General features: G+C 49.0%; 1 protein-coding gene across 4 annotated transcripts in view; it reads left to right on the top strand.

Annotated features, from left to right (window-relative positions):
* Nucleotides 1–25,255, top strand: part of TACC1 (transforming acidic coiled-coil containing protein 1) — a 150,939-nt gene that overhangs the window by 78,778 nt on the left and 46,906 nt on the right. Inside the window, exon 1 of one of the 4 annotated variants that reach the window (XM_073324731.1) lies at nucleotides 2,622–2,746. The exons of the other annotated variants lie outside the window; for them this stretch is intronic. Coding sequence (XP_073180832.1) covers nucleotides 2,673–2,746 — 74 coding nt within the window. The 5' untranslated portion in view covers nucleotides 2,622–2,672. Of the gene's footprint in view, nucleotides 1–2,621; nucleotides 2,747–25,255 lie in introns of those variants that run through there. 4 annotated transcript variants of the gene reach the window in all.

Here is a 25,255-nt window from a genome sequence, read left to right as displayed (position 1 = left end):
CTCTAGAAAAGTGCAAATGATTGTGATTTCTATGCAAAAGGTAAAATACTCCATCTCCAATTACAGCTTTGCATGGTAATGTTTAGTTCAATAAAATAGGATATAACTCCATATTATTACACCGATACGTGGCTGTTATTTTAACCACAGAGGCACATCCAGATTACAGCTTGTCATCGTTAATAAAAATGAAAATCACTAGTGCTGAAGAATGGTTGACGATTGCCCAGTAACCACTACATACCAACTGCAACAAGTCATGCACTCTGTACACAAACAGGGAGAGCTGAAGGCTCATTCGCAAATCTGCCAGAAAACGGGATCTTGTCAGCATCCCCTTAGAATCATAGAATATCAGGGTTGGAAGGGAGCTCAGGAGGTCATCTAGTCCAACCCCCTGCTCAAAGCAGGACCAATCCCCAATTGTTGCCCCAGATCCCTAAATGGCCCCCTCAAGGATTGAACTCACAACCCTGGGTTTAGCAGGCCAATGCTCAAACCACTGAGCTATCCCTCCCCCGCTTCCTGTACCATGTTCGTTTCTTATAATGATGCATTTACCAACATAATTTTAAAATATAGCTGTAGGTGTACGCCTCATATTACAATAGCTGCCATCTCTTCCTGGTGTAAGACCATCACCACGGGTCCCATGCCATGTCTTTTATGCATAAAAACAGCCACAGGCTTCTCTGGGAGAGTTTCTGGCATTGGAAGTACATAGTTGGGTCCCAAGCACTCACTACAATTTGTTTCAGTCGTTTGTTAGTACAAGAATTCGTTATAGGCCAGGTTTATATGGATGAAAGTCTCCCATGCCTGAGTGTGAGAGATGCTGTCCAGATTGTAGGAAGGCTTTTTTGAAAACTCAGCTGGTTTTGTTACAATTGGAGCATTTTAAACCATGTGCTGGTATTTTCTGTTGGGCTGTTTGCTGTTCTGAGGGTGCAATTGGCATCTTTGTAAAAGGTTTGTTTCTCTCCACCTTGGACAAAAGTATTGTGCGCCCCGTGGAACCAGGGCTTTGTTACAGGACTGTTGCGAGGGTGCAGGTGCACTCTGATTCTATCCCCCCACCGCTAGACGGGTGTGAGTAAATAGGCAACAGGGCTCAGGCCTGCCCTTCCCTCGCACTTTGTACCTACAGAATGAATTGAAATCAGAGCACCTGCAGCTCCAGCTGCTTGAGTTGCACCCACAGTCAGGGAGCGAGAGCTGCAAGCACCCAGATTTGCACCCACCCTTCAACTGTAGGTGCAGCTGCACCTAGGAAAGGAAGAACGGACCTCAGCACTTTTGAAAATCTGCCCCTCAGAGCTGACTGAAAATGACAACCCCCCATCCCGGACACCGGCTAGTTGAGTTTGTTTGGGATGTTTGACATTGTGATAATTCAGAGATAGTGAGCAAGGAAAAATGGTATGTCACCAGCTTGCTGGGGTTTAGTTCTCATTCTTTTTTTACTGGGGCAAGGAATGTGAATGTAAAACATCAGCTTCGGCCCGGACTCAACACCCAGGGAGCTTGGGACCTGTCTGGAGGAATTCTGTGTGTCAGTAACAGGGGCAGGTGTCTGTGCATGGGCAGTATACTGCAGCCAGCTCCTTTAAACAATGCAGAAGGGGCACACCCACAAAATGCTGTAAGCCCTCGGGCCTGCAGGCTTTCCCCTCCTGGCTGAGCGAGGTCTCTTTTGCTGAGCCCCCAAGATGTCCGACTCCCATTCTGCGCAGTGTCAGACACACACTTCTCCGCAGTGAAATCTGAACGGAGGGTGAAATGTCCTAATCTCACACTGAAATAGAAGATTCAGGGATTGCAGGGAGGGCACCCGTCCCCCCAGCTCCCTGCTGCAGGCACTCCTCTCCACCCATGCAAATTTACTGCCCTCTGCTGCAGAGCATCCTCTCCCTGCCCTTCATCCACCCCTCCACACACTGCCCCCTCTGCAGGGCATCCTCACCCCCCTCCATGCCCCCCCACACGCACTGCCCCCTCTGCAAGGCACCCCCTCCATGCAACCCCCCCCACATTCACATCCTCACCCCTCCCCGGCTGCCCCCTCTGCAGGGCACCCCCTCCATGCAACCCCCCCAAACTCACATCCTCAGCCCCCCCGGCTGCCCCCTCTGCAGGGCACCCCCTCCATGCAACCCCCCCACACTCACATCCTCAGCCCCCCCGGCTGCCCCCTCTGCAGGGCACCCCCTCCATGCAACCCCCCCCCCCACTCACATCCTCAGCCCCCCCGGCTGCCCCCTCTGCAGGGCACCCCCTCCATGCAACCCCCCCACACTCACATCCTCAGCCCCCCCGGCTGCCCCCTCTGCAGGGCACCCCCTCCATGCAACCCCCCCCACTCACATCCTCACCCCCCCCCGGCTGCCCCCTCTGCAGGGCATCCCCTCCATGCAACCCCCCCCCCCACTCACATCCTCACCCCCGCCCCTCCCCGCGGCAGCAGCTGCTCTCTCCCGGGCGGGCTGGAGAGTCCGAGCGCTGCCGGAGGAGCCGCGCCCTGCACCGGGAGCACCGGGCACCGCGCTCCCGGGGCGCCCCCAGCCGAGCCCGGGCCGGGTCTCTGCCCCCGCGCCGCGCCGCGCCGCTCGGGCGCTTCCCGGCCGCCCCGGGGCTGGGGACTGCAGCCGCCAGCCCGGCGGGGAGCAGGCACCATGGGAGGGGCGCAGAGCCACAAGCAGAAGGAGCCGGCGGCTGGGCAGAGACCCCCGGGGCGCGAGGAGACCAGGCAAGTCCCGGGGGGGCGAAGGCGCAACACTCGGGGTTCCACTCGCAGGGGCGCGGGACCCCAATAACCCCAACTCTCAGCACCTGCCCTGCGTGACCTTTCCTCTTCCCTGCCCTCTCTGGCTGAGGCTCGGGGCGCAGGACAGGGCGAGCTTGTGCCGCGTGGCTCTGGCTGGGCATATGGGGGGGGGGGGTTGTGACTCGCCCCCTGTCCATGTTCCCCAGGAACCACCCAGCTGCGTGTGATCTGCCGCTGCCAGGCAGAAGGGGAGCGGGTCTGGGTTCCCCTGACCGCAGAAAGTGACTCAAAGTCTGAGAGGGGATAGCTCAGTGGTTTGAGCATTGGCCTGCTAAACCCACGCTTGTGAGTTCAATCCTTGAGGGGGCCCTTTAGGGATCTGGGGCAAAAAAAAAAAAAAAAAAATTGGGGATTGTGCCTGCTTTGAGCAGGGGGTTGGACTAGATGATCTCCTGAGGTCCCTTCCAACCCTGATATTCTATGTTGGGGCTTCTTGGAACTAGAGAGTTTTCTAGTGGTTTGTTTAAAAAAAAGAAGTTATTTAGTATGACACAGTCACATAAATAAGATGCTTCTGGTGTCTGCTCATTCTTTTCATGTGGGAAAGAACTCACACGCTGACATTCAAAGCTCCGAAACCTGTTTTGTGCAGGAAAAAAATGGTTTGCAAGTGTGTGTATAAGCTAGAAAGAAGTTATTAGAGTGGTTATTGGTGAGACACCTTCTCTTTCCTGATAGAGTGCTGTGTTTGTTTCATACTGCTACTAACCATGAAACTGCAGCTTCCAGATCCTTATGTTATGCTGTCCTGCTCCCATTTTATCTGAAGTTTAAAGTCAAAATCAACAGTTGCCATTTTGTTTATATTTCCCAGTCATAATGAAAACCACAAGGAGTGAACTTTATAATTAAAGTGAAATGGTATAAAGTGACCCCATGGGTATAAAGCAGGTTATAACAAGTGGAAATTGGTGTTACCAGAGCAGGCTAGACCAGTTAGGATAGAGAGGGAGAGGTTGATACATTTTTTCTCAAAGTAGCTACGAAGTCTGGTCCATTTTTCAAACGTGTGACCTCAAAATGCCTTTGCCTTTAAGAAATAATCTGATTTGGCACAAGAAACAGCCCTGCCTTGCTGGGACTTTTTGTTTGTTTGTTTCACCGATGGGAACAGAACAGAAGCCTGTTCAACTCAGCACCTCTCAGTATAATCCAGAAACTTTTCAGCTAGATAAAATCACAGTCCCACAAAGAGATCCCAGGCTTTTATAGAATAAAACGTTATCTTTTAAGCCAAAGGATCCTGCCATATAGCACTGCTGTCCGTCAGTTGTGGCTAGAAAAGGTAGCACAGAAGTTTTACCAAGACTTGGTTTTGTACATTGTAAGACCAGAAAACGCTGTTCTCAGCCAGCAGAGTTTGAAATCTATAAACAGAGGCAAAACCACATTAGTAAATGATCTGCAAGAAAGAACAGATACTGCCAATCATAAAATCCAACTTTCAGAGAAACTTTAAAAAGAATAAGCCAGTTGTCTGCTACATTCCCCACCCCTGGAATATCTGCATGTTATAAAGTATGTTGTTGCTTTTATAAAAAGATTTAAAATGAGAATATACCCATGGGCTAAGTCATGAGGCATGTGGAATACACCAGGCATTAAGTCAAGGCTTTGGTTATGCATATGGCCCTACCAAATTCATGACCATGAAAAACCATCACGGACCATGAAATCTGGTCTCCTCCATGAAAACTGATCTTTTGTGTGCTTTTACCAATGCTATACAGATTTCATGGGGAGACCAGCGTTTCTCAAGTTGTGGTCCTGACTCAAAAGGGAGTTGCAGGAGGGTCACAAGATTATTTTAGGGGGGTCGCGGTATTGCCACCCTTACTTCTGCGTTGCCTTCAGAGCCGGGCAGCTGGAGAGGGGCAGCTGTTAGCTGGGCACCCAGCTCTGAAGGCAGCACCCCGCCAGCAGCAGGGCAGAAGGAAGGGTAGCAGTACCACAACCCCCTCTGCAATAAACTTTTGACACCCCCCCACACTTCTTTTTGGGTCAGGACCCCTACAATTACAGCACCTTGAAATTTCAGATTTAAATAGCTGAAATCATGAAATTAACGATCTTAAAAATCCTATGACCATGAAATTGACCAAAATGGGCTGTGAATTTGGTAGGGCCCTACTTATGCAGTTAGATAACCAGTGCTCATTTTATGCAATATGTGTACTGTAGTGTGTTAATGTCTCTGCCAGGTTTTGGAGAAGGGGAGACACACCCGAAGCAGGTGTTCACCTGTAGTAAATATTTAACAAGCCAGTCCTTTTTTGCATAGCAAACACTGGATTCAGAGAGGGGGTTAGCAAAGTCCTAGCTTTTAAAGTCTTTGCTGTATCTCATAAACAATGCTTTCTCGGATGTGAATTGAGGGAGATCCCAAACAGAAGAACACACCATTGTTTGCTATAAATGCTAGAGACAGTGTTAGAAGACAAATTAGCGAGCACTGTGTGTGAGAAAATCCTGAGAGGAAAGCACATGCCACAGCAATGGAAAGGCAGCTGATCGCTTTGTAGCCCTTAGGAAGATGCAAAAGATGCTTAATAAACAGCCATGGGTGTGACAAAAGCCAGCCAAACTGAGTAAAGCCTGACACAACAGTTTATTATAAAAACAAATCCATTAGTATGACTGCTAGTATCCAAGACAGAATGTCTGGGGGGCTGAGAGCCAGAGGCTGGTAACCGGAAGAAAGAAATAACAGTGGCCTGGCATGAGATGAAATGCATGTGACTGTTACAGGAGGGAGAGGAGCTGGGTTGGCAAACTGATCAGGATGGAGCCGTGTATGAGGGAAGGTGCAGACATGATGGGAAGGTACATCGTACTGACCTAGGAAGAAAAGTTATTGGCTTATTTTACCTGATGTAGCCTGACTGTCTCTAGGTAGTCTGATGGTCTTCTCTGTGCTTTCTAAGGATTGTGTGCTGGGTCTTCACCATCTTGGCAAGATTGACTTATTGATGATTATTCTGTATTAATAACAAAAATGTATGGATCGCCCAAACTCTGCATCTTGCTTGACAAAGGTGCGTGCTCTGAGGAGTTCATCATCCTTGAAATGGAGTTCTCCTGATGCTGTAACTCAGACACCTGCCCTCTTATTCTAGTTCTGTGATGAGTCTGGAGCCAGCCAGCAAAACTAGTTTTAGAGCATTTACCCAGTTCCCAAACCATCCTGCAATGAGAGCAAACAAAAGACCGGGAGGGCCAGAGAGTAGTGACTGTATCATCACGACTTGTCAGCACCTTCCTGCCTCTGGTGTCCATGGGAGAGACACTATCACCTTAGGCAAACTGCCCCCCCGGCCCTCCCCCGGTCTGTAAAATTCCAAATGTAACCTAATTTTTGTAGCCATGTTCCCCGTCACTGCTGCTGTTGTCTTTTGTCCATTTGTGAACCAGTGATTCTAACCAAAATCCTTACATTAGCCTGACTTTGTTCCCCTCTGCTGTTAGGATGAGGTCAATGTACAGTTTGTGTTTCAGTAACTGCCTAGAGACCCTAAGTGGATCACGACCACATTGTGCTAGGGACTGTACAGATATAGAGGAAGGTACAGTCCCTGCCACGAAAAGCTTAATTCTTAGCCGACAAAGCATGGGCGGAAAAACAGATATAGAGAGACAAAGAGAGTTGCCCAGGTTCATACAGCAGACCAGTGGTAAAACCAGGATTTGAACCCAGCTCTCCTGAATTCTAGTGCTGTAGCCTCACCATTGGACCACACTGCATCTTCTAATCCCTCCACTAGTAATGTCAGCACAGAATCCTAGAAGATCAGGGTTGGAAGGGACCTCAGGAGGTCATCTAGTCCAACCCCCTGCTCAAAGCAGGACCAACCCCCAGCTAAATCACCCCAGCCAGCGCTTTGTCAAGCCTGACCTTAAAACCCTCTGAGGAAGGAGATTCCACCACCTCCCTAGGTAACCCATTCCAGTGCTTCACCACCCTCCTTGTGAAATAGTGTTTCCTTATATCCAACCTAGACCTCCCCCACTGCAACTTGAGACCATTACTCCTTGTTCTGTCATCTGGTACCACTGAGAACAGTCTAGATCCATCCTCTTTGGAACCCCCTTTCAGGTAGTTGAAAGCAGCTATCAAATCCCACCTCATTTTTCTCTTCTGCAGACTAAATAATCCCAGTTCCCTCAGCCTCTCTTCATAAATCATGCGCTCCAGCCCACTAAGTGTTGCCCTCCACTGGACTCTTTCCAATTTTTCCACATCCTTCTTATAGTGTGGGGCCCAAAACTGGACACAGTACTCCAGATGAGGCCTCACCAACGTCGAATAGAGGAGAACGATCACATCCCTTGACACAGCGTGAGTTGTGTGTGTTAACTTTATCAACAGAAGCAGCAGGCACATTCATTTGTTGTGTAGGTCCTACATAAACATTAGTGATTATTTTTTAAATGTCTTGGTAACAGAATGGTGGGAGAAGATATTTAGAATGTACCCTTGGTTTGTTTCTTGGTTGATGGCCTTTGGGGCTCACAAAACTTGGCAGTGACAACCTATTCATTTTGTTCAAAATGATCTCTCAATGGGACCTCAATAAATGGCAAATGTCACCTCTGGGAACAGTGAACAGTAACAATGGGCTGAAGCATTTAATTCGTACCTCCTTTCTGGGTTCTCCTGGGCATCATGTATGCCCCATTGAGTTAAGATTCCTGCTGTCTCCTGGCAACGAGGGGGTAGCAATAATGAGTTTAGAAGGGAGGAAATTGCATTCTGTCTGCCTCGAATTCCAGGGCAGTATTCATTAGATTTCTCAGAGTCAAATGCTCTATGTTTAGAATGCGTCTTTCATACGCATTGCGGAAACACACAAACTTTCCCATAGAAGAGCAGACCTGTCCTACAGGTTCTTCATCCTCCCTTGGCAATGACCTAACCCTGACAACTCAGAGGAAAGTGGCGAACTGCCATAATATACTAGAACAATTATGTAATGTTGTATATCAGTTGTAGGATTCCTTCCTGCTGTCTGGTGGCTTCTATCCTGGAGCATGTGATTTGATTACCCTTATCTTACCCATCCAAATGACACAGGTTGTTATTGGTCATAACATTATCCCGAGTCCCTTTTTAGCATTTCCACTGTAGTACAGTGCTTCACTCCTGTGGCAGGGAGCACTACAGGATGGCTACATGCGGCATAAAAGAGTATTTCCTCATGTCTGGTCTAAATTTACCTGCCATTAATTTAAGCCAGTGACCTTCTGTTATCATAATCTGTGGAGCAGCCAGAAAAGTTGACACACATCCGTTTTCACTGAACCTGAAGCCTCACTTGTGCCTCTTTAAACCTCCAGCCAAGATTTTGCTTCTCCTCCGAATCTCTCTCTGCTCTTGACATTTTCATTATCAACCAGCTGATTGCGAGAAGAAGGCAAATACTGAATTTGTTGTTCAGCACACGCCCAGCCCAGCGTAACTGTGATGTGACGAGCATGACTTGAGTCTCAGCAGAGTGACTACGTTTCAGAACCTCATTATTGGTAACTTCATCGTGCTGTGTGAGGCAGTGTATGTGGAACTTCTCTAGGAGCGGAATGTGATGCCTGTAGCAGGTCCAGGTTTCACACCCTACAAGTTGGAAAGCACTTGGTTTGAAGCTTAATACTGCGTTGCTGCCAGACTCTGCCTGAGAGACTGCCAAACGATGAACTAGCTGTGTTGGTATGCCTTGTCAGGATTTAGCAATTACTGAACTCGTATGAAGCTAAGAGTAAGGGAAGCAGATAGTCCAAGGGACTAAGGATGAGACACGGAACCTTCTGCCTCCATTAATATGTCCAGATCAGTTGTGATAAAGAGTCCTCGTTACCTTCTGATGTCTCATGTTGGCAATCTCAAGGGCTGCATGGCCCATGGAAAATAATCTCTGCCTCTCTTGGGCATTCCCTCCATGTGGAGGCAGGTAGTAGTGAGAGGGGAGCCGTGCATACCATGCTGCTGTTTGTGATCACTCAGGGTTTCTCACTGGGTCCGCAAGTCATGTCCAGGGCCACCGGACTGGCTGATCAACTCCTCCCTCTCCCTCCCAGCGCCTCCTGCACGCTGTGGAACAGCTGGGAGGAAGAGGGAGGCGTGGGGATGGGGCACACTCGGGGGAGGGGAGGAAAGAGGTAGGGCAAGGTGGGGCAGAGGCGGGAAGAGGTGGGGGTGGGGTCTTGGGGGAAGGGGTGGAGTGAGGGCAGGGCCTGGGGCTGAGCGCGGGGCATGGGGGTCTGCAAAATTTTTTAAAATCAAAATGGGGGTCATCGGTTGCTAAAGTTTGAGAACTGCTGTGATAGCTGAAATGCACCACGGCGTTATACCTAGAAAACAGCTGTGGCTTCTATTTGCCATTTTCTCTGCAGCCAGAAATTCTCATCAAAGAAATAGACGCAGAGGTCACCTGCAGAATATTCATTCCCTTTTCGAGATCTTGGCTGGCAAACGTTAAGTATCTGAGAAAGCAGTTTCCCAGCTGCGTGACCATCCTATTGGGACGGGGCGAGGGCTAGATAGGAATGCCCCTGAACACAGCTGTCCGCGCACTCCCATCCTGCACGCCTTTACAGAATTCCTCAGGGCTTCGTCAGGGCTTCTCGCCCCGGCAAAATGTTATGTAACTATGGTTACAACACAACTCCGCTCTTGAGGAGGTGCTTAGTAATAGGCCTAATTATAGGCTGAAAGGACCAGGGTAGAAAGTTTTGGGTAAGGAGCTAAAACGCAGGAATGGACAGTGCAGATGTTTAGACTCTTGTGCTTAGAACGTAGGCTGGCTGAGAGTTTCAGTGATGGGATTTGCGTGTAGTTCAGGGCGCCAGGCTGGCGCAGGGAGGAAATGAATGAAAGGCATTCCAGCCTGGAAGCGGCTGGGTGCCCTCGGTGTGGCGATTGGCTGCTCTTAGACATCTTAGGCAGGTGTCCACCCCCAAACGCCCCCGGCTGGCAGTCTCGGTGGAAAGGGCCTGCCCTGCAGCCTGAGCTTCCGTCTCACTCCCCAAGGTGGTCCCTCAAGGTCAGACACAGGCAGTGCAGTGGACAAGCTGGCACCGTTCTTGCCTGGATAAATGGAGGAATTCACTCTCCAGGGTTGCCAAACCAGCGCTTTTCACTTTAAATTAAACTCACTCTGAGAAGGGAGTTCTGCGGTGATTGCAGTTGCTTTGAGCTTTCTGACGGGTGAAAGTTATCCAGTTAGAGAAATGTGCTCAAAGCAGGAAATCATACACGGGTGTTGAAGCCTTTTCCCTCACACCCATTGGCTAGTGCTGGCTATACCGTAAGAGGAATAACTTGTTTCTCTCGTGTACTCTGCATCCCAGACATGCCTGTAGTGATCGTTATAGTGGGTGATGGAAAGAGAGGGCCAAAGTGTTACACTCAGTCATCTTCATTTGAAAAAGCCATCCTCGGGAGCCCTCTAGTGGTTATTGCTTCTGACGTTCCCAATAGATACACTGAAAAGTAATTTAAGAGATTACGTGTGGGGAACAAATAGGAAGAACTAGAAATACTAGTGAATAATAACAATTACAACATAATTGGCATTACAGAAACTTGGTGGGATAATTCATATATCTGGTATATTGGTATAGAAGGGCACAGGCGCCGACTCCATGGGTGCTCCGGGGCTGGAGCACCCATGGGGGAAAAATGTTGGGTGCTGAGCACCCACCGGCAACCCCCCATCAGCTCCCCACCCCCAGCACCTCCTGCCCGCTAGCAGGCCCTGCAGATCAGCACCTCCGCCTCCCGCCCGCTGCGAGCAGTGAGGAGCAAGGGCGTGGCGCACTCGGAGGAGGGGGCAGAACTGGGCAGGAAGAGGCGGGGCAGGGGTGGGGCCTTGGGGGAACAGGTGGAGTGGGGGCGGAGCTGGGGGGGGGTCGAGCACCCCCATTCCCTGGCACTTTGAAAAGTCAGCACCTGTGGGGATAGAGCTTGTTCAGGAGGAGATATTGTCTTGTATATCAAAGATATAAACTCTTGCACTGAGGTTGAGATAGGAGTGGGATGCAGACCTGCTGAAAGTCTCTGGGTAAAGGTAAAAGACAAGGCTGATATCATGGTAGATGTCTTCTATAGACCATCTGACCAGGCAGCAAAGGTGGTTGGGGCTTTTTTTTAAAACAACTGTCAAAAATAATCCAAAACACAGGATTTGGTGGTGATGAGGGAATTCAACTGCTCAGACCTCTGATGGGAAAATAATACAGCAGGGCCCAGATTATCCAACAAGTTTGTGGAATGTATTGGAGACAACTTTTCATTACAGAAAGTGGAGAAAACAATTAAGGGAGAGGCTTTCTAGATTAGGTTCTGACAAACAGGGAGGAACTGGTTGAGAATTTGAAGGCAGAAGGCAGCATGGGTGAAATGATCATGAAATGAGAAGAGTTCATGATTCTAAGGAATGGCAGGAGGGAAAACAGCAAAATAAAGACAATGGACTTGAAGAAGGCAGACTTTAGGAAACTCGTAGTACTGGTAGGTAAGAGTCCATGGGAAGCAAGTCTAAGGTGATACATAAAAGCCAACATGGATTTGTTAAGAATAAATCTCGTCAAGCCAACCTAATATCCTTCTTTGACAGGTAACAAGCCTTGTGGATGGAGGGGTGTGGGAGGGCAGTAGATGTGATATATCTTAACTTTAGTAAAGCTTTTGATACTGCCTCTCATGACCCTCTCATAAACAAACTGGAGAAATATAGCCTAGACGAACCTACTATAAGGTTGATACACAACTGGCTTGAAAAGCACATTGAGAAAATAGTTCAGAGGTTCAAAATCAAGCTGGAAAGACACGTCGAGTGGGGCCCCACAGGGACCTGTCCTTGGTCTGGTTCTATTCCATATCTTCATAAATGTTTGGTTAATTGCATAGAGTACACTCATAATGTTTGTGGATGATACCAAGATGGGAGGGGTTGCAAGCACTTTGTAGGACAGGATAGAATTAAAAATGATCTTGACAAACTGGAGAACTGGTCTGAAACAAACAGTATGAAATTCAGTAAGGACAAATGCAAAGTACTATGCTTAGGAAGTAATAATCAATTGCACAAAAACAAAATGGAAAATGACTGCTTAGAAAGGACTATTGTAGAAAAGGATCCAGGGGTTATAGTAGATCACAAATTAAACGTGGGTCAACAATATAATACAGTTGCAAAAAAAGCAAACATCATTCTGGGATGTATTAGCAAGAACATTGTAAGCAAGACACAAGAAGTACCGGTAATTCTTCCACTCTTCTGAGCACTGATAAGGCCTCAAGTGGAGTATTGTGTCCAGTTCAGGAAAGAAGTGGACAAATTGAAGAAAGTCCAGAGTAGAGCAACAAAAGTGATTAGAGCTCTAGAAAACATGATCTCTGAGGAATGATGGAAAGAAATGGGTTTATTTAGTCTGGAAAGAGAAGATTGAGGGGGAGGGGGACATGATCATAATCTTCAAGTACATAAAAAGTTGTTGTAAAGAGGAGGGTGATAAATTGTTCTCCTTATCCACTGAGGACAGGACAAGAAGCAATGGGCTTAAATTGCAGCAAGGGAGGATTAGGTTGGACATTAGGAAATCTTCCTTTCAGGGTGGTTAAGCACTGGAATAAATTGCCTAGGGAGGTTGTGGAATCTCCACATTGTAGATTTTTAAGAGCCGGTTGGACAAACACCTGTCAGGGATGGTCTAGATAATACTTAGTCCTGCCTCAGTGCAGGGGACTGGATTAGATGACCTCTCGAGGTCTCTTGCCATCCTCCATTTCTATGATTCCTCCATCCTTCACGACAAAGCCCATGTTACCAGTACACTTATCCAGTGTGGACTGGATTTGCAGGATACTGGTAAGAACAACAGGACTGATGAAGCTGTTCAAGAATTATTCCCTTTCCAAGATGAACCAAAACATGGCAAAGACCTCATTCTCCTGCTAGCGCCTTCCTGCCTTCTGCCCAGGAAGCAGTGGCAGAATGCGTCCATACATTACTGAAAGACATCTCACATCCCTGCTGAGTGGTAGAGGAGAGATACAGAGGGGTCATTTCACCCACATCTGGGGTGGGTCACAGCAGTTGTTCAGTGTCAACATCACACAGCAGCTCAGGGCAGGAAGTGAAGAGTGCTGGGGGAAAATTAGCAATGCGTCTGAGCTGAAATTTTTCCACACCATTGGGACTGATATCCCTGCTCTTACACAATATAAAATGATCTTCATGACTGCAGGTGGGCAGGACCTTAGTTTTACATCTCTGAAAGCACCAAGGCAGGGCACAGCCTCACAGGGCAGAGGGCTCCTTGCTGAATCACCAAAACATTGTTCTTCTTGCAGCTCTTAGGAGTTCTTTTGAGGTCTCCCATCCAAGCAATGACCCAGCCCAACCACATCTACCATGTAAGATTATCAGAACACATGGTGATTTCACTGCAGACTATGAACCGATGGCCATCTCTCCTTTCCTGACTTTTTAACCTTTCCCTCCCCTAAGTCATTTCTCTTTATTTCCCTGATTTTCTTTGTCTTATTCCTTCTCCCCTTCCTGCTTGCAGAATGTTTTTCATGAGATACATTTGGTCTTTTTTTCCATCTTTATTCTTGTTTCCTAGTAGCCTTCTGAATATTTCCATTACTCACTCTTTCCTAGGTCCGTGCTGCTTATCTAGACTAGGCAGATTGTCAGTAAAAGGACTATATTAAGCCTTTCCTTAAATTTTCTCTCTACTATCTGTAGGTGAGTGGCAGACAGGAGTTATCCAACATTCATCTCTTTGGTGTCGCAACAGAAGTCAGGAAATTTTGTTATAAAACCTTCTATGTATCTGTCTATCCAGTGCTTTCTATAGCACCTGTCACTGGAATAGCTTTTTCCTCCCGTGAATAATTCTCTTCTAAGACCATTCCCAAAGGTTTGCTTTTTTGCAATGGAGTGATAAAGACCATGTTTATTTACATGCTTTTAATAAATGATTCTACTATGATAAAGGTACCCATTTTAAAACAGAAAAAAACCCACCTGACGATAAATACAGCAACATGGCACAAAATCCAGCCTTTTCCTGTTTGTCCTGTGAAACCCCTCGCACACTGTAAAGTAAATATATCCTCACACAACTGTTTAAATGGAATGTTTGGAATGTATTGTGCACCTTGGGTGATTTATGTAAGAACCAGTTATGGACAAATCTTTGATCGAAAGTGTCTCTGATCCCCTCAGTGCTATAACTTGCTGTGTCCTGAGTTTCACCTTTGGCCATATGTTGGTTCTCTGTTCTTTCAGTTCTCAGTCTGAAACTGGCAAGTCAGTACTAACAAAAGCCATTATCGGAGTCAAGCGCAGGCCAGGGAACAGAGTCCAGATCTGATCTGCAGCTGTCTGAGAACTGAGTTTAGGAGTCTCACCTGGTGTTCCCTCTAATTTTTCCCACCCATGTGCAGAATGAATTTTGTTACGTGCACCAATAGGGAAGTGATATATGACACATCATCTTCCTATTGGTGCACATAACAAAATTCATGTGGTGGGGATGGGGCCAAGGGGGGCTCAGGTTTGGGGCAGAGGACTGGGGTGCGGGGGATGTGGGGAGGGCTCCGGGGTGGGGCCAGGGATGAGGGGCTCAGGGCTGGGGCAGAGGGTTGGGGTGCGGGCTCTGGCTGGGGGTGAGATCTCTGGGGTGCCCAGGGGCTATGGCAGGGAGAGAGGACTCCCCCTGGCTCTCTCTCCCCACAGCAGCACCTGGGCTGGGGGGGAAAGATGCCCGGGGCTGGGTTGGGGCCGGGGGAGGGGTGTCTCTCCCTGGCTGTGGCTGGCAGGGAGAGGTGCAGCAGGTCCGTGCTGGGATCGGCAGGGAGAGGCGCCTCTCCCCGCCGCAGCCCTGAGCCCCTGCGCGGGGCTCAATAGGCAGCTCCGTGCAGCGTAGAGGGAACCTAGGTCTCACCTCTGCAGCTGCCGTAAATCTACTGAACGCCATTAATTAGTACATTGGCACCACACTTACACTTGACAGTCTCAGCGGTGGGGTGATCGGGGCTCAGCTAATGGGTCCTTTCAGGTCACCACTGATCTGAATGGCAGAGCAGTTGGAGGAAGCCTGCCTGGTGAATGTGCGGCCAGTGCTGGCAGCTCCCACGCCAACAATCCTCCCAGACCAAAGCGACCCGTCGCTGATTTCTCATGTGCTCTCCCCATTCAGCCCTGCTGCTAAGATGAAGGACTCCTTTCATCAGCATTTAAATGACAGTCGCTCAGCTGTGACCTCGTGTAAACTGCAGGGTACCCCAGTCCCCGGCACCTACCGGGAAAATCGGAGACTTTTGTTCCCCGTTACCCACAGATAACAGCATCACCGTAGCAACAGCTGGGCTGGCATCTGGGTTGCACCGGCACCTGCATGTGGGTGGGGTTGGGCAGAGGATCGGATGCAGTGTTCAGTATCCCTCCGGAGCTCAGAAATCCTGAGTCAGGCCCCCACAATCCTGAGATTTAGAGAATAATAATAATTAATAAAATCATGGGGTTTGTTTGGTTACCTCCTGCTGTTGGAGCCATCAGGAGTCATGTTTTCAGGTTTCTCTCTGCAACCAGGAAGGCTAGAAACTTACTTTATTTTTTAAAGGAAGGTTGACATTCTCTTGTTCTCCCTGTGAATTCAGGCACTGGGGCTGTTAGGAAAACTCCTACTCTCAGGAGGCTCCTGAGAGCTGGCAACACTGACATCTCAGATAAGGAAGTGGGGAAAGGACCTTCTCAGGATTTTGTGGAACAACAGCACACGTGTTACGGCCTCTTGGCCATGCTCCCATCTACAGAGAGCTTCACGTTGTGTGCTTGGAGCTCTCCAGGGTAAGGGGAAACTCATCATTTTAGGGCCAGGGAAATGTCAATGTACCTGACCTCCTGCCCAGGTTACTGGGCCAGTTCGGTGCACTGGAGTAGCCCCTTCCAGTTCCTGACCGAGAGTGCTGTGGTAAAAGCAATCTCTGAGCCCAACCATTTGCCCAGGAACACGCTGGGCTCCTGACGGGCAAGCGAGGGAAGAGGCCAGCCACCCCACGGTGTCTGCCCTCATCTGGAGGGGCCAGCTCTGGTGTGAGAGAGGAATTCCCTCCAGCCTTGGCCTCTGCACCCAGACCACCCGCAAAAGGGCCGTGCAATGCTGCCAGCAGCATTTCATGAGCCGCTGATGTTTTTGTTTTGTCCTCACTAGAGCTGAACTTCTGCGAAAAGTGCAGAGCGAATCCAGGGAAACCTGGCCTAGGTGAACAGCCTCTGGCTGAAGAGCCGTGAGCGTAGGGCTGCCATGTGAACTGTGTCTGTTCATCCTTGGCACGGAGAGGCCTTAGGCAATACGCTCACACGCTGGCATCGGCCTCTGATCGGAGACTGGACACATTGTGGAAATGGGGCCATTCACTGAGGATAAAGCCGCTGTCTGTGTGGGCAGCCTCCGTGCAGAGCCTGGCTGCCCAGAGAGGAGGAAACATCTGAGCCCAGGAACAGGGATTTCATTAGCAAGGCTCTGTCTCTGGGGTGCGCTACTACTCTTGAGGCAAAACATCTTCCTGGAGAGCCAGGCTGTCGGGGGGTGAAGATGGAGCTGATGCTCGTGTAGCACAGCGAGACAAGCTCTTTGCACCATCGAAATCCTACTTAGGTCCTCAGCATAGGGTTTAAGTGGCGCATGGCCCTTCTATACAGGAACGAGCTTCACCCGTAGTGAACTGCCCCCAGGATGTTCTGGAGTTCACCCCAGCTCTGTGCACACCCTGGTTACGCCGACACAGTGAACGGAAGCCTGCGGCAGCAAATCTCAGGGCTTGCGCTGCGGCACGAAACGTAAATGTGGGAATGTTTGGACTCTGAATCCTGGAGACGGGGTGAGCTTCAGTGCCCCAGCCACCACATCTACACAGCTGCTTTTAGTGCGCCCCACAAACCTGAGTCTGTCATCCCAGGTTCTGGGACTCATTGCCGTGGGCTGTGGAGATGTACCCACCCCAATCTCCCTGCTCTGCTTTGGCACATTTTCCAGGGCAGAGCAGAGCCTTTTCAGTTGTCTAAACTGGTAATTTTCTGAACCGGACTCCTAAGAGTTAACTTTGATCGCATAACTTCTTGTGCAGGAGAAGTTCCTGAAGTTCACTGACCCAAACCATGGGCTCTGGGGTTGTTCAGCCTTCGTGCAGAAAACCAGGAGGTTTATACAGTTGTTTATTGGTAATGAAGTGTATTCTATAAAGTGGAGTTTCTGCAATTGCCAGTTTGGCATTAATCACAGCTGGAGAAAATTCAGTACAATGGAACCAATTAACTGAAGGCTGCAAAGTAACAGAACTGTTAAAATGAAATCTTTCTCAGTCAGCTGAACAGCTGAAGGAGAAAAAGGAAAATCTGATGACAAGTACAAATGATGGCCATGGACCACTGGCCATGCGTTCACCAGAAACTAATCCACTGACGACTTACAGTGCATCTCCTGAAAAAGATCAAAACAAGAGGTACACCTTCCTAGAGATGGCACACTGGGACCAAAATACATATTCCAGACACGCTGCTTTCTCCAACCCAGGGCATCTCAGGTTAAACTATGACAAACACTGGTCATGCTGGGTCAGGTTTTAGACTTGCATTTCCAGCTGCCTTCCCGGAGGAAGAAGACTGCAGCAATCAGTTGCTGAAGGAAATAATGTCCTGTGGCCTGACCCTTATCCATGAGTAGCCTTATTCATTCACATAGCCCCACTGAGCACAGCAGAGTCGCTGCTTCAATGAGGGCTACTCTTGGCCGTACAGGTTTGCAGAGCTGGGTCCATAGGCTGCAAATGTAGCAAAGTGGTGGGTGCATTACAGACTGCACGGTGAGATACCTGCTCCTGGCTAGGGAGCAGGGGCCGCTGAAGAAATGATATCATGATGATGATTATTTTACTGTCCTGCACAGAGTGTTCATAGGCTGCCAGCTGCAGAAGGATTTGAGGAATGCAAAGCTCTGGGGCCTGATTCTTGAGTGTGGTGCTGCTGGAGGGAACTGGCCATTGGGCTGGTGTGTCTGGGAGGATCACCCCAGCATAAGGAAGGGGGTTCCCCTGGGTATGTTGAGTCTCTGGAGAAGCTCTTACGCCATCACTATCCGTGAACAAAGGGAGTGTGAGCACGGCTTTCCTCAGATGCCAGAAAATATCATCATGCCACTATATCAGTCCATGGTACGCCCTCCCCTGGAATACTGCCTGCAGTTCTGGTCTGCAGACCCATCTCAGAAAAAAACATATTAGAGCTGGAAAAGGTACAGAGAAGGGCAACAAAAGTGTTTAGGGGATGGAACAGCTTCCGTATGAGGAGAGATTAAAAAGACTGGGACTTTTCAGCTTAGAAAAGAGGCAACTCAGGCGGGATATGGTAGAGGTCCATAAAATCAGAGATGGTTTGGAGAAAGAGAAGAAGGAAGTGTTGTTTACCCTTTCACCTAACACAAGAACCAGGGGTCACCCAATGAAATGATTAGGCAGCAGGTTTAAACCAAACACAAGGAAATATTTCTTCACCCAGCACACAGTCAACCTGTGGAAGTTGTTGCCAGGGGATGCTGTGAAGGTCAAAAGTATAACTTGGTTCAAAAAAGAATTAGATACATTCCTGGAGGATAGGTCCATCAATGGCAATAAGCCAAGAAGGTCAGGAACACAACCTCATGCTCTGGGTGTCCCTAAAACTCTGACTGTGAGAAGCTGGGACTGGACAACAGAGGATAGCTCACCTGATAATTGCCCTGTTCTGTTCATTCCCTCTGAAGCATCTGGCACCTGCCACTGCCGGAAGACAGGACACTGGGCTAGATGGACCATTGGTCTGACCCAGTATAGCCATTCTTTATGTCATTTTTGGCGACTGTCAGCCTGCATAATAACCCTGAGACCACTTTAACACGTGCCAGGGGACCCATCTGGGGTGGGAGCAATGTAAGTATGAGTGTTATGCCACCTTTACATGCAGTCCCCCAGTACCCATTGTCTGTGCTGTGTGCTCCTTGGCAGCAGCTGGGGCTTTGGCCCCTGTTTGTAACAGGCTTTATTTCGTGTTTGTAAAATTCAGTGATGGATTTGCTCCCCCAGCAATCCATGAGCCTTAACCTGGAGCCTTGCCCACAGCCCAGGGTCCAACTGAGGGTCATATTTGGGGTCAGGAAGGAATTTTCCTCCAGGTCAGATTGGCAGAGACCCTGGGAGTTTTTCGCCTTCCTCTGCAGCATGGAACGTGAGGCACTTGCAGGTTTAAACTAGTGTAAATGGTGGATTCTCTGTAACTTGACATCTTTAAATAATAATTTGAGGTATTCAGTTACTCAGCCAGAGGTTATGGGTCTACTACAGGAGTGGGTGGACAAGGTTGTGTGGCCTGCTATGTGCTCGAGGTCAGACTAGATGATCATGAATGGTCCCTTCTGATCTTAGGGTCTAGGAGTCTTTGAGCAGCCACCAGGGGAGAGAAAAGACCCCATTCTCCATGCTCCGTTCCTGCTTCTCTGTGTCGTGCAATGTTGAACTGTACTGTACTGTTCAGCCACTAGGTGGTGCTGTGTGTAAAATACCTTGTTCACGCTCACCTCAGTTTAAAAGAGGTGGACAAACTGGAGAGAGTCCAGAGGACAGCAACAAAAATAAGAAGTTTAGAAAACGTGACCCGTGAAGAAGGGTTGAAAGAACTGACCATGTGTAGTCCAGAGCAGAGAAAGTTGGGGGAGGGGAAGGGGTATGAAAAAGTTATCAAGAGGATGGTGTTCACTCCATGTTCATTGCGGGTAGGACAAGAAATAACTGGCCCGGTTTGCAGCAAAGGAGATTTAGGTCAGATATTAGGAATATCTTTCTAAGGCTAAGGATAATTAAGCGCTGGAACAGGTTACCGAGGGAGGCGGTGGAATCCCCGTCACTGGAGGTTTTTAGGAACAGGTTGGAGAGACACCTGTCAGAGATGGTCTAGGGTTACTGGGTCCTGCCTCAGTGCCGGGATGGCCTCTGGAGGTCCCTTCGTTTCTATGATTCTATGACAACAGAGAGACTTTTCCTGTTAGAAAAGCCAGGGCAAGGTACGAATTTAGAGATGATTTCCGAGCCTTTTGGTACGTGCAGCTGCTGTCACAGAACAAGGGATTCATGCTCTGCATTGTACAGTCTCCACTTCCTTCCCAAAAGCAGCTAGAATGGAGTCTGCACAAACGCTGCAACCCCAGTCATCAACAGGGACATGAGATTTGCTGGAGCAGTAAGAGGCTGGATGATCCTTCAAGCAAAAGGTTGGCAGATGTGTTGAGAGGCGAAAGACAGGCTTGTGTCCCTGAGCAGGTTAATAAGGCAACTAGTGACATTTCAGGGGAGACTGACTGGCTGGTGAGGAGACATTGAGCCTTTTCACCTCCGAATTACTGGTCCCAATCCAAATTCATCACAGTCTGAATGCTGTTCAGCAGCCAGTCGGTGGATGCACTCCTGCTCCATCACCCAGCTACCATCGTAACCACTGGAGAGATCAGACTGGACCATCATCTGTTCATGCCTGCAAATCTGTGCATGAAGAACTGGAACTAAGTAATCCGGCTGTTGGCAGCCTTAGCAGAGGGGCTGGTGGCTGAATGGGCCATGGAGACCATTTCCCTCTTGCCTTCAGAGACAGGATCCTTCTAGTTTAGGGTGGAGCAGTGTGAATGAAGCTGCTTTGCTGATGCCCATGTGGCACCTGTGCCAAGCCCTCAAGACAGATTTGCTCTCCAAGGCATTCGGGCTGTCGCCTTTCTCACTTGCAAAATACAAAAGGGAAAAATGCATTTTGTTCATTTAGTTGGAGCAGTGATGTTGTGTTGGGTTTTTAAATAGAACCCACTGTAGAACGAGGGGAGCAAGCTGAGGCTGGGAAGAGGGCTGAGAGGGGCTTCCTCCTGCAAGTACTGCCGTCTGTCCAGAAGTAGAAACTCAAAAGCACTTGAAAGCCAGGCAGGAGCACAAAATGCAGGACACACTCTAAAATACCCTCCCTCTGGAGCCACTGATCTGCACAGGCCTCTTGGAACATGCTCCAAATGTAGGGATTCATTTGCGATTCAGGAACGCTGCTTCTGGAGCTCACCATGTGCTGACGGGAGTCACGGCTGCCCCTTTGGAGACTGGTGTTAACTGGTGTTGAGCACTTTAAAGAAAGGTCTCAGGAAGGGATAAGGCAGAGCCAGCAAAGTCTGGTTAAAGTACGCAATAACAGTCTGCAAGCTGCATGCATTGAGGGTCAGTTTAGACTGACCTTTAAAACCGAACAGGTCGGTCCGTGAAATATTTATGCTTTTCTGCCTCCCTCAAAGCGGACACCAAAGGATAGCCTTGCAGACAGCGATGTAGTAATAGTGACACTGGAATTACATTTGCAGTGACCCGATTGACAGGGCACCTTGGGGGGAATGGAGCTCAGTGTTTGTAATGTGGAAGGAACAAATAAGAGAGTTGTTCTAACAGTAGTTGGCGAAGCAAAGTGCCAAGTGAGGAGGCTGTGAACAGAGAGAGCCAGGGAGCTGAGCTTTAAATAGGTGGATATTAAACCTCCGCAGAGCTTTGCTGCTGGGTGGAAACAGCCTCTGGTTTTTATACCTTCATTTAAAAGTAATAACCAAGCTAGCCAGGAGAGTCATTGGTTTGCAGGACCCAGCAGGGCGCAGGAACGGCTGAATCAGAGTGACTGTGATCCGAATCTTCTGCCCTGCCTTGCCTGGGGCTCGGCACATCACCGAAGCCCACAGGAAACTTCACGGCAGAAGGCTCAGGTACAGTGTGAGGACAGGGCTGACCTCTGCTCTCAGGGCCTGCCTACGCTGGCAGAGTGACAGCACCGACAGGACAGCGCCGCTCAGAGCGCGCCAAAGGAAAACTGCGGTTGTGTGCGCACACTGACAGCTCCTTGCACAGCAGAGTGTTCACGCTTGAGGCATGTGCAGTGCTATTTGGAGCGGTGCACTCTGGGCAGCTATCCCACAGAGCACCTCTTTCGCCGCGAAGACTTGTGGGAAGGTGGAGGGGGTTGCGGGGCATCCTGGGTCCAGTCCCAAAGCCCCGTGGTGCGTTGCTTCTCATCCCAGCAATCCCGGTGCTTCCGTCCGTGTTTGGCACCATTTTTCAACGGTTTGCGTACGGGGCGCCCTGCCTCCTCGGGCTGCAGGAATGGATCCCGCACTGCTGACCAGGATGCTGCTCGCTCTGACCAACGCATCACGAGTGGCAGTGGAGTTATTCCTTCAACTCCAAAGGCAAGAGGAGTCTGACGTTGATCTCGCCATGCATAGTAGCTATGACACAACAGTCCTGAAGATCTTCCCTTCAGAAAATAGCCAGGGACAAACTCTGGAGGGTAGGGCACCATAAGACCTTGGATGGTGTGATGCGGGAGGTAAGGACGGCTCGGTATGCACCTATGAAGTGGGGAGCTCCAGATGGAGGCACTGAGTGAGCCCGGGTGCAGACTTGTGCTGCGTAATCCTAGGCTATGCATCACCACACTCTTTCTAATGCTGCCATGTATTTGTACAGCCCCTAGCACCCTAAGGCCCTAGTCCAGTAGCATACTGCATTACAGTGAATAAAAATCACTGGTGCTGCTCGATGGGTAGGCCAGGCACAGGCTGCAAACTGCCTGTGTCCCCTCGGATCTCGTCGTGGGCTCAGTGGCTTGTGGAAGACACCTTTGAAACCGGCAGATTCTCTCTTCTCTTTGCTCCGGTGGATCACACCTGCTGATGGTGCTGAGCAACATTCGGCAGTTGGTGATGCTGAAGGTGCATGTCAAAATCCAGTTTCCTTCTAGCTGTGTGCTCCTTCACTTGGGTGTTGCTCTGTGTACACCAGCATTATTGACAGGCTGGGGTTGGTTCGGGTTGTTTTCTTAATTGTCTATCATAAATAAATGGCAAGTGGATGCTGACTCTGCTTGTAAACCATCCCTGGTATCTTCACGCCCTCAGGCACTGCATGTACAAAGCTTGTCCCCCTGCCTGATGTCTCTTACAGTGCCTCTGAAGTGTTACAGTTTGGTTTCACCACCCTCATCCCTGCCGGCTTCCTCTCCTGTGGTGACAGGAGGCTCCTTTCTTGGCAGTACTGATTGTGCAGCCTTCACAATAGAAGGATGCTGTTAATTTCCTCCTCCTGATTGGCTCACATGTCTCTGATCCCCGTCCAACAAGTGGAGGTTTATAGAAATTTGCTGAGCCACATACTTCCTCTTTGCAGCAGAGATGGACTTGTGTTCCTACTGCCGACAGCCCGGCCATCTTTACTTCTTCATTGTTCGCATTGTCATCTTTCTCATCAGAGCCACTGGCAAAATCCGAGTTGCCATGTGCTATTTGTAAATGCAGCAATGCAGTCGCGCTAGCTAGGTCCTTGGGTAAACAGTGATGCAGGGGAGGCAGTGTTCAGATTATAGTGTGCAGCACTACAAGGCTATTAATGCAACATCATCACATCTCTCAAAATCAGCTTCTGTAAAGATCTTCCCCAAAACTCAGCATGTACTCTGCAGCCCAGAAGTGCACACACCACAGGGGAAACCAACTGATTTCTATTCCGATCACAACCAGCCAGCAGGGAGGATGATAGTGGCATTAAAGCCTGGTGCTGAGAGTCAGGGTGCTTAGGTTCTATTCTTGAATCTGCCACTGATTTCCTGTGTGACCTTGAACAAGTCACTTAACTCCTCTGGTATGTCAACACTCGAGGGAGCATGCAGAGAACAGAAGCTGCACGCTCAGCTAGCAAGGCTATAAATAGCTGTGTAGATGGTGAGCCACAGCTTAGGCGAGCCGAGCACCCTGCACACCTGACCCCACAGGGTATATACCCTGCACGGCTCTCTACACATCCAAGCAGCACCTCCCACATCGGCACTGCAGTTATTAGCAGTGCAATGTCCTCCTGCCTCAGCTTTCACTGTGGCCCGTAGCCAGATAATTACACTGTCCTACATCACAGGAGTGTTGGGAGGGTAAATTTATTCAGGCTCAAGCAGTGTAGCCCAGTGAACAGGGCACAGGACTGCGAGTCAGGAGACCTGGTTCTATTTCTGGCCTTGCTGCATGCCTTTGAACAAGTTCCTTCACCTCTGTTCCCCCTCCCATCCTTTGCTTGTCTTGTATATTTAGAGTGTAAACTCTTCAGGGCAGGGACTGTCTTTTACTCTATGCTCACAGAGTGCCTAGCACAATGGGGCCGCTTTGGGGATGTTATTTGACAGTTCTCCACAGTGGGGTTTCCAGCACCTTCCTTTGAACATCTGATGCTGGCCAATGTTAGAAACAGTCACTACTGGACACACCACTGGTCTGATCTGGTATCGCGATTCCTATGCTCATGTGAAAGCATTCCTAACGATTGCAATTAGTTGCTAATTTACAGAATAGTTGCACACTGTCTGTGATTGTGGCCTGTCACATGCACACTGTGCAGAATTGTTCAAGGCCAGTATTACTTCTGTGCATTGCACTGAGCTGAGTTTCGCAGCTTTTGTTCCAATTGTCATCCCTTTGCCCAGAATTCAGAGTAACAGCTGTGTTAGTCTGTATTCGCAAAAAGAAAAGGAGGACTTGTGGCACCTTAGAGACTAACCAATTTATTTGAGCATAAGCTTTCGTGAGCTAAAGCTCACTTCGTCGGATTACACTTTCCATAGTATGCATCCAATGAAGTGAGCTGTAGCTCACGAAAGCTTATGCTCAAATAAATTGGTTAGTCTCTAAGGTGCCACAAGTCCTCCTTTTCTTTTTGCCCAGAATGTTTCTGGAAGTGGCAGGGGAAGAAGGTGGATAAGTCAACTCTGAAACACAAACCTTTTCCCTCCAAGGTAATGCAAAGATTTCAGCCCGGAGCTTGGATCTTCATCTGCAAACATTCTGCTCTGGAAGGCTGAGATTGTCTGAGCAGCAATTGGCTCAAAGCTGATAACGCCAGCGTTTGTAACAAACCTGCTGCCAAATTCCTATGCATTCCACCCAGGCACTTTGTGCATCCGGGAGGTGTCGGAAACCTGGTCCTCCTCTCGCTGATGCGTGGGAAGTAATGAACTCAGGACAGTCTGTCCAAGCTCTGATGACTCTTAGAGCCTGATCCCGCTTTATGGGAAGATTCCCAAGGGACTGCTTTGGAGGCATTTGTTTATGGAGAGTTATCACCTGACTAGTGTTTACTGACTGAGCTTATTTTTGCAGGGAATTTGGTCACATCACAAGGTGAGGCTGAGAGCTCTTTAAAAACACCTTTCTTTAATAAATAAATGGTTTGCCCTGGGAAGGCTCCTCCAGGGAGGGTTTAGAAGCCTCAAATATCAACCCAAGCTAATGGAGCCAGAATTTCCCGGGAAAGTGTCTCGAGCAGGGGTTTGCCCCAGTTAC

The sequence above is a fragment of the Lepidochelys kempii genome, chromosome 26 (genome assembly GCF_965140265.1).
Source record: "Lepidochelys kempii isolate rLepKem1 chromosome 26, rLepKem1.hap2, whole genome shotgun sequence".
NCBI lineage: Eukaryota > Metazoa > Chordata > Testudines > Cheloniidae > Lepidochelys > Lepidochelys kempii.
Note: the sequence above shows the minus strand (reverse complement) of the source record. Positions and strands in the feature narration are given on the sequence as shown.